This window comes from Bufo gargarizans, chromosome 7 (assembly GCF_014858855.1).
Source record: "Bufo gargarizans isolate SCDJY-AF-19 chromosome 7, ASM1485885v1, whole genome shotgun sequence".
Taxonomy (NCBI): domain Eukaryota; kingdom Metazoa; phylum Chordata; class Amphibia; order Anura; family Bufonidae; genus Bufo; species Bufo gargarizans.
The window spans coordinates 118,053,033-118,073,366 of NC_058086.1; the positions used below are offsets into that span (position 1 = coordinate 118,053,033).

At 42.9% G+C, this 20,334-nt stretch overlaps 2 protein-coding genes across 4 annotated transcripts in view; one reads left to right on the plus strand and one right to left on the minus strand.

Moving 5' to 3' along the window:
* Positions 1 to 20,334, plus strand: part of CDC73 (cell division cycle 73) — a 118,966-nt gene that overhangs the window by 73,165 nt on the left and 25,467 nt on the right. The window contains exon 11 of the mRNA XM_044300997.1: positions 15,644 to 15,701. Coding sequence (XP_044156932.1) covers positions 15,644 to 15,701 — 58 coding nt within the window. The remainder of the gene's footprint in view (positions 1 to 15,643; positions 15,702 to 20,334) is intronic.
* Positions 9,628 to 19,657, minus strand: B3GALT2 (beta-1,3-galactosyltransferase 2). 3 transcript variants are annotated; one of them, XM_044301001.1, is made up of 2 exons: positions 19,519 to 19,657; positions 9,628 to 12,065 (listed from the first exon to the last, which is right to left on the minus strand). In XM_044301001.1, the coding sequence occupies exon 2, from the start codon at positions 11,924 to 11,926 to the stop codon at positions 10,661 to 10,663; it is 1,266 nt and encodes a 421-aa protein (XP_044156936.1). In that variant the 5' UTR covers positions 11,927 to 12,065; positions 19,519 to 19,657; the 3' UTR covers positions 9,628 to 10,660. The 3 variants fall into 3 exon arrangements, with proteins under 3 accessions (XP_044156936.1, XP_044156935.1, XP_044156934.1); XM_044301000.1 differs by lacking the exon at positions 19,519 to 19,657 and adding an exon at positions 14,221 to 14,440; XM_044300999.1 differs by lacking the exon at positions 19,519 to 19,657 and adding an exon at positions 13,834 to 14,440.

The window sequence follows — 20,334 nt, forward strand, 5'->3', positions numbered from 1 at the left end:
AAACCTTTGGTGGTGGCATTAGTGTGGGCTTTTGTTTCAGTAAATTGAGATGAGGAAAGCACCATTGCATGCTTCTACTTAAAGGAAGCAGTACCTTATTGCAGCCTGTAGCATGACTATAAAGGTGTCTGTCTTTTCTGTGCAATGCGGCAAAGGTCTAAAAAATAATAATTTTATTGTAATGTTATGTGTAAACGATAGTCTTGAAGTCAAGGGGGCAGCAGCTTTCTCGCCTGAAGTCGAGTGCGCCCCACCCCTTAGTATTTGATGGGATGTCCAATTCCTTCACTGCCGGGCACTTGAACGTAGTCTCGCGCATGCACAGGCTCTCATCATTAAGCCTGATCATTAAGCCTACTTCATAGCAGAGTGGAACAGTGCGCAGGCGCCAGTACTGCAGGGGCACAGCACACGTGTGCGGTAGTGAAGAAATTGGAAATCCTATCAATCAAACGCCAGGGGGCGGGACGCGCTTGACTTCAGGCAAGAAAGCCGCTGCCCCATTCCATTAACTTCAAGACTATTGTTTACATAATATGCATTTTCTAGGTGACAGGTTCCCTTTAAATGTCCTACTTTCATGATATCACTGTAGCGTGAACTTTTACGTTTCCTACATTTCACCCAAAAGCCAAATATACCGCTTTGTGAGTAGTGTATATTCAGCCAGAGGTCTCACCTTATTGTTTGGCATGCAGCACAGTGCAAAACGGCAGTATGTCAGCCCATGGGTGAAACCACAAATGAAAATAATTGTGGATTAGATTCCCCAAATCCCAAGCGATCAGCTGTTTGAATGGGTTTGTGCGCTCTCGAACAGTACAGCTCCATACCCTGGATACTAGCAGTGCTGTGTCCTTCATTTACATAAGGGCTGCACTGCATTACCTTTCACATCCAGTACCCAGTGTGTGGAGCTGTGCTGTTCGAGAGCGCACAAGCCCATTCAAACAGCTGAGGGTTTTGGGAATCTGATCCACAATTATTTTATTATTTTCATTTGTGGTTTCACCCATGGGCAGACAAACTGCTGTTTTGCACTGTGCAAAGATAAGTCTTATAGACCCAGAGAACCTCTTTAACCATACGGCTAGGAAATGACCATCTCGGACTTACAGAGCCAGGCAATTGATTGTGCACAGTTGTCCACTGTATGAGGGTGAGGTCATCAGGACTATCAGTGTCTCTTAGGAGTCCTGTCTGGATTTTCCAAGCTTTTTACTCAGAAATCCTGCTTCTTATCCTATACTGCATCACAGAGTTCAGCTTCTCTCCTTCTAATGTATTCGATAGGGCAGCAGTTTGAGTTAATTGGGTTCTCCAGGAATTATTTATTTAATGCACTTATATAGCGCTACTATATTCCGCAGCGCCCCAATGGGGCTCACAATCTAAGGTCCCCATCAGTATGTCTTTGGAGTGTGGAAGGAAACTGGAGGACCAGGAGGAAATCAACGCAAACACGGGGAGAACATACAAACTCCATACAGATGTTCTCCTTGGTCTTATTCGAACCTAGGATCCCAGAGCTGCAAGGCACCAGTGCTAACTACTGAGCCACTGTGCTGCCCAATTATTTAATATGGTTGCCCGCAAACTCTTCTGGAATACGAGCGGGACTGGTTGCTTTCCGCTTGCAGAGCGGTCTAGGGGTGAGAGGGTGTGGTCTGACTGCACATTATGCCCTAGCACTTGTATACACTACATATTAGTGGGTTTTCCTTTCAGGCTGCTCAGCCATGATGGCATGTCATAGGCAGGATCACATCATCACCAGCTATTGTGGAGCAGCGAAGTGTGAAATGAGGTCCCGACCCCACACCCCTCTAGGCAGCTCTGCATGTGGTGGCAACCAGTGCTACTCACAATCTAGGAAAAGTTGCTGGTGGCCATTTTAAATCATTCCCGGAGAACCCCTTTTAAGGTGTTCCCTCATTACCACATAGTCATGCTTCAGTTTTTCTACAGTCGAGGTTTGTTGAGCTGTTTTAGAAGCTGTTCCTGTAGCTGCTTGGCATGCTAATCTAGAGCAGGTCACTATTATGTAAAGGAATTCATGGAATTGATTTCACAAATGTATTCATCCCCACTATACTTTTATGGCTTCAGAAAGTCTCACAGCAACCAGACTAATCAGTCGCATAGAGGAGTATCCCATAGGTACGTGTTGCAAAGGATGAAGTGTAGAGGAGGAAATGAATCCACTACTTACAGGTAAACTCGAAAAATTAGAATATTGTGCAAAGTTAATTTATTTCAGTAATGCAACTTAAAAGGCTAAACTAACACATGAGAGACTCATTACATGCACAGCGAGATATTTCAAGCCTTTATTTGTTATCATTGGGATGATTATGGCTTACAGCTTATGAAACCCCAAAGTCACAATCTCAGGTACCCTTTGCTCAGGGGGTGTGGATTAATTAGCTGACTAGTGTGACACTTTGAGCCTAGAATACTGAACCTTTTCACAAAATTCTAATTTTATGAATACAACTAGACAAAGAAATACCATACAATGGCCGCACATCAAAAAAGTAAGCAATTTATTGAAATATCAAGGTTAAAAACATTTACATGGGGCAAACCCCAAGGATGGTACAATGGAAGTATGGCAATGATTGTATAAGTGTGTGGTAGTGTCCCACAGGGAGAGCAATGCATGAACGGGTGAACCGTCAAATCCCTGCAAAAAATATATATCCCTCAGTCCTGTAGTGGAAACACAAACATGGTGGTAACACACAAAGCATACAGAACCCATCCAAGAGGAATGCACTCAAGCCTAACGCGTATCGCTAGTTCCTGGACTAGCTTCCTCAGAGGTCCATGTACATTGTAATCCTAGGAACTCGTCCTATATAGTCAGTATAATCAAGTATTTAATTAAGTAAGTATAGATCAGCTGTGGTCATACCTGTTAAAAAGCTATCATTGGGTGGAGGGGCCAGAGGAAAAATAACAGCCGATGAGTGTCACCTAGATATGTCCCAGTGCATGGTCCACGCGCACCTGCAGGCGCCAGCAAAGCCGGCGTGTTGACGAAGCAGGTGCGCATGCGCAAGATGGCTCCCGGAACAGACACCAGCGCCACGATGCGTTCCAGACAGCGGAAGCGCAGTGATGCGTCCAACGTCATATCCACGAGCCACATCGCAACTAAGTCCCAATGGAGCGCAGAATGCAAATGTAGACAAGCGCAGCAAAACTAAATATTAATACAGAGTATATACATTATTGAACATGATTAATTCCATGATTGTTGCATGCCATACTAAATACATATATCTACATAATAATACAATATAAAACAGTTAAAAAACTGTGCATTTACGGATCCACCTCCAATTCCATGATTATTATATGCCACAATATATATGTATAATAGTGCAATAACAGTACATTTGCGGATATCGTATGACCCCAAACATCCAATTCATGTCCAATAACAGTGTAATTCATAAAATCCTAATTCATAAATCCTAAAAGTATGTCATCACATGCATGATTAAAGAAAAGGATCACAATTCGTATCTATAATGTCCATTAACATAATATAATCCACTAAAGTGCTGAGTCAGTGCTTTCTCATCGAAAAATATATATATATGTAATAATATGCATAAAATTATAATAAATACAAAAATGAAAAATATAAGAAAATAAGTGTAACAAATCTTAAATAGGATTTTATGAATTACACTGTTATTGGACATGAATTGGATGTTTGGGGTCATACGATATCCGCAAATGTACTGTTTTTGCACTATTATACATATATATTGTGGCATATAATAATCATGGAATTGGAGGTGGATCCGTAAATGCACTGTTTTTTAACTGTTTTATATTGTATTATTATGTAGATATATGTATTTAGTATGGCATGCAACAATCATGGAATTAATCATGTTCAATAATGTATATACTCTCTGTATTAGTTTTGCTGCGCTTGTCTACATTTGCATTCTGCGCTCCATTGGGACTTAGTTGCGATGTGGCTCGTGGATATGACGTTGGACGCCTCACTGCGCTTCCGCTGTCTGGAACGCATCGTGGCGCTGGTGTCTGTTCCGGGAGCCATCTTGCGCATGCGCACCTGCTTCGTCAACACGCCGGCTTTGCTGGCGCCTGCAGGTGCGCGTGGACCATGCACTGGGACACATCTAGGTGACACTCATCAGCGTTTTTTTTCCTCTGGCCCCTCCACCCAATGATGGCTTCTTAACAGGTATGACCACAGCTGATCTATACTTACTTAATTAAATACTTGATTATACTGACTATATGGGACGAGTTCCTAGGATTACAATGTACATGGACCTCTGAGGAAGCTAGTCCAGGAACTAGCGATACGCGTTAGGCTTGAGTGCATTCCTCTTGGATGGGTTTTGTATGCTTTGTGTGTTACCACCATGTTTGTGTTTCCACTACAGGACTGAGGGATATATATTTTTTGCAGGGATTTGATGGTTCACCCGTTCATGCATTGCTCTCCCTGTGGGACACTACCACACACTTATACAATCATTGCCATACTTCCATTGTACCATCCTTGGGGTTTGCCCCATGTAAATGTTGTTTTTAACCTTGATATTTCAATAAATTGCTTACTTTTTTGATGTGCGGCCATTGTATGGTATTTCTTTGTCTAGTTGTATTCATGTTCTATATATATACCAGGCCAGCACTCTGCTTTACTATTATTGGTGTGCCCCCCGTGTTTTAGTATTGTAATATTCTAATTTTAAGCTGCATTAATGCAATTCCTTTTCATTTGCATTACTGAAATAAATGGACTTTTGCACGATATTCTAATGATTTGTAGTTTCACCTGTATTGTCTGTCTGTTACTTGAAGATCGGGCCTTTGAGTCCTGAAATGCATTGTATTTGAGACGTCAACCAGTACAGGACCGCCGCACGCAGGATTGCGTCCTGGCGGCGGCCCAGTTATTCCTCCTGGACGCGCCGGGGCGTCCTCTCGCGAGACGCGAGATTTCCTGTGAACGCGCACACTCAGGAGCGGCAGGTAAACGAGTGAATCTACAGCCTGCCAGCGGCGATCGTTCGCTGGCAGACTGTAGAAGCGATTTTTATTTGTATTTTTATTTTTTTAACCCCTAAAAGGTATATTAGATGCTGTTTCGATAACAGCGTCTAATAGACCTGCTACCTGGTCCTCTGGTGGTGCCTTTTGTTTGGATCGACCACCAGAGGACACAGGCAGCTCTGTAAAGTAGCACCAACCACCACTACACTACACTACACCCCCATCCCCTGATCACCCCATATAGACTCCCTGATGACCCCCCTGTAAGGCTCCATTCAGACGTCCGTATATGTTTTGCGGATCTGCGAATCTACAGATCCGCAAAACACGGACACCCCCCTGTCATTGATCACCCCCCTGTAAGGCTCCATTCAGACGTCTGTGTTTTGAGGATCCGCAAATCCACAGATCCGCAAAACACGGACACCGGCAATGTGCTTTCCGCATTTTGCGGATCCGCACATTGCCAGAACTATATAGAAAATGCCTTTTCTTGTCCGCAATTGCGGACAAGAATAGGACATGTTCTATAGGCTCTACAAAAAAACGCAGTGTTCGCCCGATCAGGCCTGATCTTGTGCGCACACTTGCGTTCAGTCCGCCCACCGCAGTGACAGAATTTTTTTTTCCTGATCACTGCAAAAACACCGTAAAATCGCTGCAGAGCTATAAAAAGATCACTTTTGAGGGGCATGACGAGTTTATTTTTTTTTGGGGGGCACAAGTTAGCGGAAATATTTTTTTATTTTTCTTACAAAGTCTCATATTCCACTAACTTGTGACAAAAAATAAAATCTCGCATGAACTCTCCATACCCCTTACGGAATCCAAATGCGTAACAATTTTTAGACATTTATATTCCAGACTTCTTCTCATGCTTTAGGGCCCCTAAAATCCCAGGGCAGTATAAATACCCCACAAATGACCCCATTTCGGAAAGGGGCATAGCGAGTCCATGAAAGATTTAATTTTTTGTCACAAGTTCGCGGAAAGGGAGACTGTGAGAAAAAATTATTTCCGCTAACTTGTGCAAAAAAAAAAAGAAATCGCCATGCCCCTGAGGGAATACCTTGGGTTGTCTTCTTTCCAAAATGGGGTCACATGGGGGGTATTTATACTGCCCTGGCATTTTAGAGGCCCTAAAGCGTGAGAAGAAGTCTGGAATCCAAATGTCTAAAAATGCCCTAAAAGGAAATTGGTCCCCTTTGCGCATCTTGGCTGCAAAAAAGTGTCACATGTGGTATCGCCGTACTCAGGAGAAGTAGGGCAATGTGTTTTGGGGTGTCTTTTTACATATACCCATGCTGGGTGAGAGAAATATCTCTCTAATGACAACTTTGTATAAAAAAAAAGGGAAAAGTTGACTTTTAGAGAGATTTCGCTCACCCAGCATGGGTATATGTAAAACTACACCCCAAAGCACATTGCCCTACTTCTCCTGAGTACAGCGATACCACATGTGTGAGACTTTTTTTTGCAGCCAAGATGTGCAAAGGGGCCCAAATTCCAATGAGTACTTTCAGGATTTCACAGGGCATTTTTACGAATTTGGATTCCAAACTACTTCTCACGCTTTAGGGCCCCTAAAATGCCAGGGCAGTATAAATACCCCACATGTGACCCCATTTTGGAAAGAAGACACCCCAAGGTATTCTGTGAGGGGTATGGTTAGTTCATGTAAAATTTTATTTTTTGTCACAAGTTAGTGGAATATGAGACTTTGTAAAAAAATAAAAATAAATAAACTTTTCCCGCTAACTTGTGACAAAAAATAAAAACTTCCATGAACTCACTATGCCCATCAGCGAATACGTTAGGGTGTCTACTTTCTGAAATGGGGTCATTTGTGGGGTGTTTCTACTGTCTGGGCATTGTAGAACCTCAGGAAACATGACAGGTGCTAAGAAAGAGCGGCTTCAAAATGCGGAAATTCACATTTTTGCACCATAGTTTGTAAACGCTATAACTTTTACCCAAACCAATAAATATACACTTATTGCATTTTTTTTTTATCAAAGACATGTAGAACAATAAATTTTTTGAATTTTTTTTTATAGAAATGTAGTTTTAATTGAAAAATTTTACAACAGAAAGTGAAAAAAAAAATTTTGGTCAATTTCTATTAATATAAAAAAATGTTAAAATGTCAACAGCACTGAAATGGCACCAAATGAAAGCTCTATTAGTGAGAAGGAAAGGAGGTAAAATTCATTTGGGTGGTAAGTTGTTTGACCGAGCGATAAACCGTGAAAGTAGTGTAGTGCAGAATTGTAAAAAGTAGTCTGGTCATTAAGGGGGTTTAAGCTAGGAGGGCTGAGCTGGTTAAATTAAAGTAACTATTGAATTTCTTTTTTCCACTAGACTACATACTTTGAAAGCATGTACTGATAAGCCTGGTTACCGTTTTTAGTTCCTCACCTGCTCTCCTGCCTTGTCCAGCAAGCCAAATCAGGGCGATTGTGGCATCTGGCTGCAGCCACCATTATTTGAAAGCTTTCGATGATGGTGTACCTACAGCACAGCCATTAAGGCCTCATGTACACGGCCATTGCCTGGCAGTGGCCGTATTGCAGCCTGCAAACAGTGGGTCCATGATACACGGGCACCATCCGTGTGTACACACCAAGTCATGAATGCGGACCCACTCACTTGAATGGACCCACTCATTTGAATGGATCCAGAAGGACAGTGCGCGACAGGCACAAAAGCGCCATGGAGTGCTTCCGTGGGTTTCTGTATGTGCCTCAGCACAGCATGCACTACGGACCATCTGATGCAGATTGCGGACCCCATTAAGGTGAATGGGTCCGCCTCTGCATTGCGGACCGCAACACTGGCCCGGCCAGCACGCGTTTGTGTGCGAGAGGTCTGAAGCTGAGACTCTTTAATCTTTGAGGTATTGAACCTACTAGCCCTATGGGCACCTTTCTCCCTTCTTGCTGCTAAATGCAAAATAGGTTTGTGACTCTTTGGACTGCTTTGTTCCAAATTTTCACTTACATGCACGACTTATTCTGGGTTTGAAAAGTGGATCGGAAAGGGAACGTGGTTAGCGTGGCAATCCGATTGATCATAGGCTGAGTTCACCTCACTATTTAGCTTTCTGTTCTTATCCATCAGAAGAACAAAATAAATAAATAATGGATCCATTATTTTGCGCATAAGTTAAGATCAGTTTGTATCAGGTTATTTCTGATGGTAGAAGAGTCCTGCATGCAGTGTATTGTTGGCTCGGAAAAGCTCCAAAGGCTCTGTTCACACTGGTGTCATGGATGGCAGTCTGATTCTGGATTTCCCTTGACTTTATAATGGGTTTCTGTTTAGGTGATAAGTGTCTGATTGGTGGTGGTCCCAGCAAGGTCCACTAATCACAAGAATAGGGGTTCCATATCCCTAGTGTGAATGCAGTAGTGTTAGTGTGCACTGCTGGCACTACCCACGTACAGAACTCGGTGATCTTTGGCACTCTCATAGACTTGGCGTGGTAGTGACCGGGATCCACTGGTCAGACACTATCACAGGATAGGTGCTATGTATCCACTCTGGGAACATCCCTTTAAATTCTGTGTTTCCAGTGCTCTAGTTTCTTCTCACTGTATAAATTTGCCTGTGCACATTAGATTCTGTTATGCCAACCCAGGTTTTTTCCAAGCGGCAAGCTGTCCATGATCCTATTCTGCTGGTCTGAGTTTATACTGACCTGTCGGGCTGCTTGGTTGGTAGAAATAACCAAAAAACAACCTGAGCACTACATGGTCTCCTATTAGGTCACGGTTACCACCAGAAATAACTGCAGCAGCTGGAAAACCACTTTGTGTGTGTGTGTGTATAGAGCATCAGCTCCTTGTAGCCCTGCGGACATTGTGACCTGGAACAATGGTGGCCCAAGTGTTTAGAGGAGGAGAAATCAGATTTGATCATTTGTTTTGTTGACCTAAAAATATTGTGGAAATGGCTGTTTCTTCATCACCTCCCACCTCCTCACTGTGTATTCTGCATATACATGAATAGCACTCGTCTGCAGGACTTGCATCATTATATATGGAGATTAGCGGTCAATCCCTGCTTTGTCACTGACCAGAATCTCTTGCAATATGATGCAGAATATGCCTGGAATTACTTATGAGCAGAGGATTTAGGTGCTTTGAAGTGCTTCTAATGTTATTGTCTGCCCCCTCGGAAAGCTCGCAGTCCGTGGAAATCGCACCCCACATGAGATGTTCATTTCTGCAGTAAACCCCCTCTTTTTCCTACTGGTTGCGGGCATCCTGATATGGACTGACCTCCTATAGGAAGACTTTGTCGGTGTCCTCTCCAGCATTGCCGATTATTTACTGTCTGCTTTGAGATGTATAGGGGCTGCCCGGTGGCCCAGTGCCTTGCAGGTTCATATCCAAACAAGGACTGCACCTGCATGGCGTTTGTATGTTCTCCAAGTGTTTGGGTGGGTTTCCTTCCACACTCCAGAGACATGCTGATAGGGGACAGGGAGTGACGATGAGGTCTGTACATACGCACACATCTAGCAAGCGCCATTTATGTGGCAGTGTATACTTTAGCACAAGCAGATTTGACTGAGAGCAGAATGGCTAAAGTGACAGGAGCACCAAGGGAAGTGCTCTGTGACTTCACTGCTGTTGCTAGCTTATGTGACCATGTGGAGGTTCTTGGGGTACAGGAGAACATTAGAACATGAAAGGAAAAAGCTCAGCCACTTGTCTCCATTAACACTTTATTCATTGAAAAGTAGTTTGCAGTTTAAGGTTGTCAGCATGTGTAGTATAATAATGAGACTGGTAATGTGCCCTCTACTGGAATACTTGTGCCGTGATACCCAGACACCAAACATGGGACATACAACTCATGCAGTGACGTATGGCGTTTTGGTTCATTAGGATTAGAGATGAGAGAATTTAGAAATTTGTGATTAGTTTGCTCTTAAAAGGTGAATTGCGTTATGGATTCAGTTACCACGGACCATAACGCAATTCTATGATGAAATGCCATTAGAGGCACTCGGTTATTCATTCCTTCATAATAGAAGTCTAAGGGCTACAAAACGGATCCGTCCGGTTTCCGTTATGTAGAGGAGTCATAGAATTGCATTATGGTCCGTGGTAACGGAATACATAACGCAATTCGCCTTTTACCAGTAAACTTTCATAAGTGTAAATTCGCTCATCTCTAGTTAGGATGTGTAACCTCTAGCTCATTTTAGACTGCGCATTTGTCCAGGTATGAGCGTACTCTTATTACCCGCACAGTAAAAGGCACCTGCAGAAACAAAATGTACTAGAAGGAAGTGCAGAGCTTTACTTTGACTCTTCCATTGTGGGCCAGTTCTCCAATTGGCTTCTATTGGCACATAAAGTAGCAGCTGTACCACTAAAGTGTCCATGCATCTTATTGCACAGGTTAAGGACATTTTTAGTAATGCGAGGTTTCATTTTTTTACCTGCTTTTTTTTCCATACAGTTTTATATTCTTTTTGGAATAATAAAAAAATAATTTCTCATCCCATTTACAGCTCAAATAAGTTTGCCACTGCACATGCTTTTATATCTGTTAATGGACACACAAAATAGTCCTTTTTTTTTTTTTGTCCTTTTTAGTGCATTTTACGATGCCGGTACCTACTGGCTTTTTCCTTGGCTGCATTGGCACAGGCGTTGTGCTTGTTCAGTTGTAAGTGATTCCAGTATTTGATCAGTTCACTAGGCTGGAACTGATGGGAGGTAATTAGGTGACTATATTTACAGCTAGAATAGGACACTCTCCAGTGATTGAATACAAACTCATTGGGCGGGGGTATAGGGTCAATACGCAGCTTGGCTAGACAGATGCCAACATACACGTCTTCTAAGTGTAACCGTCTAATACTTAAAGACACTTTAAATATTTTCTCTGCTAGGTCTCCAGAAAACACATAGCCAGTCCCAGAACAAAACACAGGGTAGCGCTCACTTGGGTACAGATCTGGTGACATGTACCATTTACTGTCTTTGTTACGGTTCGGTGCATAGCCTCTCATTAAATACCCTGTAAAGTAGTTGGCTCTTGGTGGTTGGTCAGGCTTCAGTAGTTTATGTATCAGATATTCTGTGTTTACAAACATGTCACTGTCTGTCTTCATGACATATGGCACATGTGGGCAATATGTTGCCACCCAGTTCATGCCCATCAGCGTCTTAATGGTTAGGTTATAGTAAGTGTCTAAATACTCTTGTTGGATGATATCATGGTACTGCCTGCTTTCATCCACAATAGCCTGTTCAATTAACCCATTTATCTTCGTGTGCAAACCCAAAAGAAAGAGTCTTACAATATGGATGCCGGCTGCCAGGCTCTCGTTCCCCCAGGTCTGTCTTATAGCCTGTCGTGCCTCGATTTGTCGGGGCTCTGCTGCTATGAGCAGTATGAGGAAGGGCGTTTTTCCTTGGCATTTTTCCGGCTCATTGATGATATATTTGTAATGGTACAAGTTTTGGTGACCAAAGCCCTTTTCACTGTAAATGCTTCCATTGGTGCTCAAGGTGTTCTCCAAGCCGGTCACTCCTTGCAGTTGTGACTCCGTGTTACTTAAGTTGGACACTGTGTGGGGTCTTAGTGTTTGAGGCATCGTATCCTTCCAGATATTCCTTAGGGAGCTGTTGGTCTCGCTTTTTGTTGCTTTGAATCCTCGTATTGCATGAGTCACTGGATTTTCTTTCATTCCCGCTCTGCCGGTGAATGAATTGTGGTGATTAAAAAACAGGAACATGGCAAACAAGAACACCAGGGACAAGAGCCCAGTGAGATGGGTCCGAAAAAGAGAGCGCTTGCTATTCCAGGTCATCTTGGCAAGGCAGCAGTGACGTCTCCTCCACTGAAGCATGCTTTTCAAATCCTGATGCAGTTGTACTGCATCTGCTCCAGTTCCCGGTTTGTTAATCCACCCCCACCAGTCTGGCAGTATTTAGAATGTGGCGGCCTGCGGTCTTCACCATTGGTTTAACCATTTCCTAGACGAGAACCTATAGACAAAAAAAGCAAACTGTAATTAATAGGGTACAGAACAGTAATCTCCTTTCCACCTCCTCTGGATGGAGGTTATTCTTCTGCACCCTTCCTAATGCAGCTTCGTGACACGGTTAACCCTTATTACAATCAATTAGAGCTTAAGGGAAATGTTACTGCGATGGGTTCCACCTGAAAGTCGATTGGGTACTGCCATCTAGAGTTTGTGGATGAAGTGCTATATGGTAGAAGAGGGGCTGATGGGAGCTGTAATGTCTTGGTCACAGTACGCTGCTTAGCATGTGCTCTCTGGACATTTGTGTTCAAAATGTCAATGAGAAGATGCCGCTGTCGAAAGTAATTATTCCTTTTCAGTAATCAGACTTCAGTCTGCTTTCAATTACAATGCTTGTATCTGTTTGTTTAGCCCTTACTGGATAAATAATTGGCGTTTTTCTAATTTTCATTAGATTGGTATAAATGAATATTGGCCTTCCTTTTATCTGCCGTCGCCAAATGTTAAACTAGTTGTTTAATGCATTGCGCTGATTTGCCCACTAGATGGCGCTGGAACCATAGGTCTAGAACACAGCACTAAGGATGAATTCTGTTAACTAGCGTCTGAAATGAACTGCACTCTGTACAGGGGTCTGCAAACCACTTTACCCTGTGGATTACTGGTCCTGTTACTGGCCTGTAGAGGACCCATTGGTAGCTTGTATTTTCTAATCAAATCGTACTGATTTATAATCAGGACACTGTGGTAAATAAATGTGCAGATGGATTTATTAATTTCTCCTGAGTTTACCCAAATATGTTGTGCAGTGAGGCTGATGTATTGGTATTAGAAGGTCCTGTTAAATGGCAGATGTGTGAGCAGCGAACTACATTTTATAAGTAATACATTTGTGCTTCTGTTGTATAGTAGTAGTAACCGTGACGGCCTCGGTTTTCCTTCCCAGTATTCTGACGGCATTTTGCTTGGTGATTGCAGTATACTTTATGTTGAATCCTATTGACTCTGCATTTACTTTCTTGTGTATGTAGCATATTAATCAGTCATGTACCTCTTAAAGTTATGTATGTTTCAACTGAATGCTCAGATATTCTGACTTCCCAAATATTAATAGGCCAAATTTGCCAGTGTTACCCAATTTACTTTACATCCTTGTATACATTGTCTCTTTACATATATCTATTTTTTTCTTTCATATATTTATTTTCTGCAGCAAAATGTTTTCTTCTGGCAGCAACCTGTTTAATCTGTGTCTTAAATATCCCTCCCGCGCCCGTAGGAGTTTTGTACTGTAAAGCCTTTTTCATTACCAGCTAGCTGTGCCCAGGGCAAAGTAAGCACATTTTATATTGGCTACACTTGCATGATTTATTGTACCCTGGTAAGACGGAGGATTAATGCAATTTCTGCAGTGTGCTGCATGCAATATTTACACCACAGATGACAGGAACGGTTATTTAATCAGTATGTGCTTTCATTATCCTCTCAGCAGTATATAATACACCCGTCCTGTTGGGCTAGAGATTCGCTGAGATTACTTTAGATAAGGATTAGATATGACCTACTTTGTAAGGGGATTTACTTCCTCTAACGTTGCAGAATTTCCCCTCTTCTCCCAGATTCCCAAATTAATATATTTGACAGAGGCTTGTCGTTTCATATCATCCCAAGTGTACGTGTTAAATGCACAAGTCGCCTGTTCCCCACGCCAGGCCTCACAAATCTCTACCTAAAGATTAGAATTAATGAGAAGGAATATGGTAACATACCTTTTGTTTTTATGACCCGGTTCACGCTGTTGGAATACACCTATTGAGAATAGTTTGGGCACGTAATCGTTTGAGGGGGGTAGAAATCGAACATGCGCACTTGCATCAAAAATCTCCCTTCTGTATGTGTTTCTGCCTACTGACCGCCTGTACGCTGCTTGCCCCCTCTCCGGTTCCAGTCATAGGCGTTGTGTATGTCCCTCCATCAGGAGAGCGGTCATATCCCCTGGAGATGGTCTGGCAGCTCCCCCTGCATTGAAAGCCTTCACATATCATTCCTTTTGTCCCTAATGCAGCGTTCAGCCATCTGTATCCATGCCAATGCCGACTGATCTCAGCAGCATTGAAGAAAAGGTCCAGTTGAATGAAATAGTGGCGAGGATTTACCTCCGGTCTTGTTGCTAGGCAGCTTGTGCAGAAGCCGGGGCTTGCAGGGGGAGGATGTGGTGAGGAGAATGGAGGCAGCTTCCTATGCTGCTGCTGCCTCGCTCAGGCAGTGCTTTATATGTGGGCTTTGACAGATGCCGTCTTCTGACAGAGCAGAATTCAACGTCACAGCCTGGAGAAAGCTCACGTGACGCTTTGGAGGCAAGCAGCATCGATGCCTTCTACTCAGGGTGATTATTACTGAGGCTGCTGGGATTCCTGTCCGTGGTTATAGTGTATATTATGCATACATTTTTGTCACTTATATGGCGTTTACCAGGAAGGTGCATTTAATGAAATGCTGACGGCGCCTTTGTGCTTACATGCTGCAGTACTGATGCTTTCTGCATGGCGGCACAGCTGGGGACAGTGCTGTCGGGCTGTGTGGCCTCTTGCTGGCAGTTTACTGCTGTTAATGCAGGTGACCACTAGAGTCAGCCTTGACTGAATTAAAACTTGTTTCATTGAATCCTGATCTGAGCAGTAATAGATTTCTTTTAAAAGCTCACTATTTTTTCCTTCTTGACAATCGCTTGCTGCATCAATCCATGTAAAGAGGCCCTTACCTTGTCCCCTCTTGTCCTGGCACAACACATTGGCAGAAGGCCAGTGGGTCACTACTGCGGCTCGTGATTGGCTGAGCAGGGACACATTGGGATGCCAGGGGCCAGTGATCTCATGATTATCACTATTTTTTTTAGTTATTTAACCCACTGCACTCCGCCCCCCAAAACATTTTACTTGCTTGAAACCCTTTAAATTTTCAACTATTGAATTCACTTAAAGTAAACCATTCATTTAGATACAGAGTTGCTCTTAACTATCTATCCAGGCACATTGGTATGGATTCTGTAAACCACACAACAATGATTGTACTTACGATGTCTATCATGATGTGGGATACCGGAGGCAGCTGATATTAGTGTCCAGATGCACTGGTTCTTTTGGACATTCATCCAACAGATTTGAAATAAAATAAACCATCTTGGCATTGTGTGCTGGATCCTGGATAAATCTGCAGAAGTGGAGTGCGGTTTTATAAAAATCATTGAGTACCAATCCAGTGTGTGAACATGGATGTAGGGCTTACTGACTCTGCTTGTAGCCCTTCTCTACCAGGGCATCTCATTTATTATAATGGAGCTTTATATAACTTCTTACAGTTTGTAATTGTATCAACCAAAAGAGCAAGGAATCACATAACCGTATACTATGAAATCTCTATACCAAAGCAGGAATCTGCTGATCACCACAGTGTTTAGTTGGGAATTTCAGTACATTGCAGCAATGCTAATGGTATACTACACAAGAAAGGGATTTAATGGGGCTAGAATTGTGGAAAAATGTATTTTATTGTAAAGCTAAATCTCCATTTCTATTATAGGAAGGTGCTTCAGCCAGGAAGACGCAGACTCCGGCCGCACAGCCAGTGCCAAGACCAGGTAATTCAAGTTCTAACATCTAACTATTGGCCGGTTATCAGCCATTTCTGTGTAGACTACTGCGCAGGAGCCTTGTGTATGTGGAATATGCTTTCCAAGTCAGACCGGAGAATGTGGCCGTAGTGAGCAGTTCAGCATTTAGTTAGCAAGCCATTTATTGTCTGCATGGCAAAGATGATTTCACTCTTCTGCTCCAGAACACTTCCTATTTCCATCATGTAACAGGCCAACATGTTTTACCTTTTTGGTTTTACTAACCATTTTACTGCTTTTACAGTAGAACTGTTATGTATTGTTAAACCGTAGTGCAGTAGACCTAGTACTTCTGTACCCAGTCATAGACTCTCCCATGGGGAAGGTGAACACAAAACCTCATGGGGCCTGTATATCCCCATAACAGGATTACCTTAAGACAATGCGACCTCCGGCTTCCCGCTCTAGTCGTGTGGCTAGCTACAAAGTGAATGTGCAGGTTTCCTTTATTGAGGAATTTAACAGATCATTGAATATATTACACTTGACGCCAGGGACGGTTTAGACAATACATAGGCTGTCAGGCTTGCGGTGAGGTCATAGGGCATTTTAATCTCCTCCTGAGCCTTGCCAGTGATATTGGAGCACTCTTTTGCACAGGGAGTGATTTAGAAGTTGGGTCTGTATAATGCAGGGATCTGCAGCCTCTGGCACACCAGCTGTTCTGAAACTACAACTCCCAGAATCATCCCTTTTACTTCTGAGGGAGTTACAAGAACAGCAGAGTGAGTTTGAATATTGGGAGTTGTAGTTTCACAGCAGCTGGAGTGCCAGAGGTTGCTGATCCCTGGTCTAATGGAATGCTACTTCTGCTATTTTCCAGTATTTAACTATAAGCACAGCACCAGTTCTGAAACTATTCAGACATTTCCTTCTCTAAAAATGTTGCCTTAAAGGGATTCTGTCACCAGGTTTCACCCCCTCCAGATAAAAATATGGTTATGTTCAGGGAGCTTTAACCATTCCTAAAGTGGTCTTATAAATGTCATCTGTAGGCTCATTTTGCTAAAAATACGCTATTAATAACCTGTCATTCATAAAAATAAGGTGCCCAAGGTGATGTAAATGGCTCCAAGCTGCCGCCCGCACCCGCTGCCATTTGTGCCCAGTGCCGCCTCAATCTTCTGTGACTCCTCCCGCTCTCCCTCTCTCCCCCCTCCTCCTGCTGTAAGATTGCTGTGACGCCTCCCCCCTCCTTCTGCTTTAAGATAAGGGAGGGAGAGCGGGAGGCGTCACACAAGATTATGAGGCGGCGCTGGGCACGAACGGCGGCGGGTGCGGGCGGCAGCTTGGAGCCATTTACATCCCCTTGGGCACCTTATTTTTTTATGAATGACAGGTTAGTAATAGCGTATTTTTAGCAAAATGAGCCTACAGATTACATTTATAAGACCACATTAGGAATGGTTAAAGCTCCCTGAACATAACCATATTTTTATCTGGAGGGGGTGAAACCTGGTGACAGAATCCCTTTAAAGGGGTATTTTGGTCAAATAATTTTTGAAAAACTCCATTAAGGATGCAAGCTGTGACCCAAACAGAAACCATACCTGTAAGAATAACCAGAGCTTCAATTTACCTTGCAATCCATTTGTCTAGCTCCTATGTGAGCCTGCAACACACCGATAGTAACATGGCGCTTGATCTTCCCTCACAAAATTTCAAAGACTACAATCTCCACAATCCCTAGCTTTCCTGCTGTGAGTCTTGATATTTGATTGGCTGCCTGCTATACAGTCCAGTCACGCCCCCTCTATGCAGTAATCGGCAGCACACTGACACTCCCTTTGTTTCACAAGACATTTAGCTATAGAATTCATAGCAGCACACTGAGCATGCTCGACCTAACAAAGGCTCAGAACTACAGGTCGATACCATGGTAATTTGAGGAAATACAGTGGGCAGCACAGGAAGAAAACTGCCTTTAGAATTACTGAACGGTAAATGTGTGAAATTTACATTGTATTAGGTAATTATTGATGATGAATTAGTCTAAAACATAAGTTATATTTATGGTAACCGGAACAGTACTTTAAAGGGGACCTGTCACCAGGATTTTGGGTATAGAGCTGAGGACATGGGCTGCTAGATAGCCGCTAGCACATCTGCAATACCCAGTCCCCATAGCTCTGTGTGCTTTTATTGTGTAAAACGATTTGATGCATATGCAAATTAACATAAGTCATATGTTACTTGTGTGACCAGAGAAGTCATATTTTCAAGCTCTGACTCATCTCAGGTTAATTTGCATATGTATCAAATCGGTTTTTATACACAATAAAAGCACACAGAGCTATGGGGACTCGGTATTGCGGATGTGCTAGCGGCCATCTAGCAGCCAATGTCCTCAGCTCTATACCCAAAATCCCGGTGACATGTTCCCTTTAAATGTCGCAAGCTAGATATTTTTCTATCAAATGAATCATTCAAAATGTAGCACCCCCTGGTCTGAAGAAGAGAGGGTGGTTTGTTCCCAAAAAAAGGTTTGAAATTTATAGAAACCCCATCAAAATGGTTTGGAAACAGCATTAAGAGGATAGCTGGATGTGTCTTGCACTCCTATTATCTACATACAATAGACAACCACACAAAGGCTATATGCCAAAAGCCAGGTATATGTAAGCCATCAATCTATTCATGAGACAGATGACAGGCTTAGTCAGCATACCTCACAATGGCGGCCTTGTGCACTATAAGACATTCCAAACCAGCTCTCATCTGACTGAGAAGCCGGTAAGCCTCAGTTTCCTTAGATCTGTTGGATGGCTTGGGTGGACCTGCCCACCTAGTTCAATATCATTCGGGAGACTAGGTTTTCGGATTGTCCTAACCTAATATTCAATAACCTTTCTATACAGTTCTGTCATGGAAAAACTAATTTGCATAAACATGGGCATATGGGAAAAACCTGCAAATGAGCAGAATCTGTCTTGTTTTTCAGCTGAAAAACCATTTGCATGGAAAATTTGCGATCTACACTACTCGTGAACAGCGCCATCTATTGGTTACATAGTCTTATGACGATTAATTGTCTTGTCATAAGACTATGCAACCAATAGAAGGCAGATTCTGCTCATTTGCATGTCTTTACCATATGCCCATATTTATGCAAATGCATTTTTACATGACAAAACTGTATAGAAAGGTTAATGAATATTATGTTAGGACAATCGGAAAACTTTTTGTCTTCCTAATGATATTTTTCTAGGTGCGCAGGTCCACCCAAGCCATCCAACAAATCTGAGGTAACTTCGAGGCTTACTGGCTCTGTCAGGTTAAATTCTCAGAGTGCACAAGGCTGCCATTGTAAGGTATGCTGACCAAGCCTGTCATCTGGCTCATGGTTAGATGGATGGCTTGTACATACCTGGCTTTTGGCATATATCCTTTGTGTGGTTGTCTATTGTATGCCTTTATAATAGGAGTCCAAGACGAATCCAGCTATCCTCTTAATGCGGTTTCCAAACCATTTTGATGGGGTTTCAATCAATTTCTAACCTTTTTTTGTGAACCAGACACCTTCTCTTCTGAGCAGGGGATGACTGGGGTTCTTCCATGGACTTCCATTGTGCTCGGTAGAGCACACGAGCATACCAATGTGTTCGGCCAGAGCACACAAGCACTTTGGTGCTCGATCAACACTAATCATTGCTTCCCTACTTGATGTAAAAGGTTGTAAGCCACCCAATTTTACCCTACACACACTCCCATTAAAGCCACCAAAGCAAATAGTCCAGTCGTTCTTTGCAAAACGGATTTGTCAACCCCTTTAACAAGCATTTACCTTTTATAGAGTGGTCTTCCATCCTGGACCCTCATCTTTTTGCAAGGGCAGCTACAAAGAGTTCCCCTCCCTCTTGAGCACCTTGTAAGTGTGCAGTGCACGTACCGTTCTACAGCAGAAGGCTGGGGGTTCTAGCAGTAGGAGGCTTGTTATAGACGTACTGTGTGAAGAAAACATCCCCCTTTAAATGGTTTTAAAGTCTTGCTTTTTGGGGACGGAGGCTTGCATTCTTTTCGACTTCTGTTGCCCCTGACAAGTGAGTGTCTGTTTTGTAGACTGCATATTTTTAGCAGTGAATCATTACACTGAAATCTTTGGATAGAATGAGGCTTTGGATGGAAAAGAAGGGAATGATGAGCAGTGCGATAAAACAGTGAAATTAGAGCACGCTTTTAATAAAACTACAAGCTTGAAACAAAATCTTGTCTGGCCTTTTGAGTGAACTGTACTTAAGCTTAGGTCTAAATTTCTGCTGGGCTCCTTGACAGGTCTTTAAAGTGACAAGGGAGTGATTTAGTCATCTAATTGGAGTGACATTAGGTGGCTGTCGCAATATAATTTTTATTTTATTCCCCCCTCCTTTTAATTTGTAGTTGGGGATTTGTTAGGAGGGGAGGCATGTGTATGACCGACAGATTCTCAGATTTAGGGTCCATTCACACGTCCATAGTGTATTGCGGATCCGCAATACACCCGGCCGCACCCCTATAGAAATGCCTATTCTTAAATGGACATCCCTCCATTTTCACCACGACAACCCCCCTGACATGAGCATCGGAGCAGTTCATGCTCCGATGCTCTCCTTTGCCCTGCGCT

Coding starts and splice junctions, on each gene's coding strand:
- B3GALT2 (XM_044301001.1), bottom strand. CDS start 11,926: ATGCTTCAGTGGAGGAGACGTCACTGCTGCCTTGCCAAGATGACCTGG.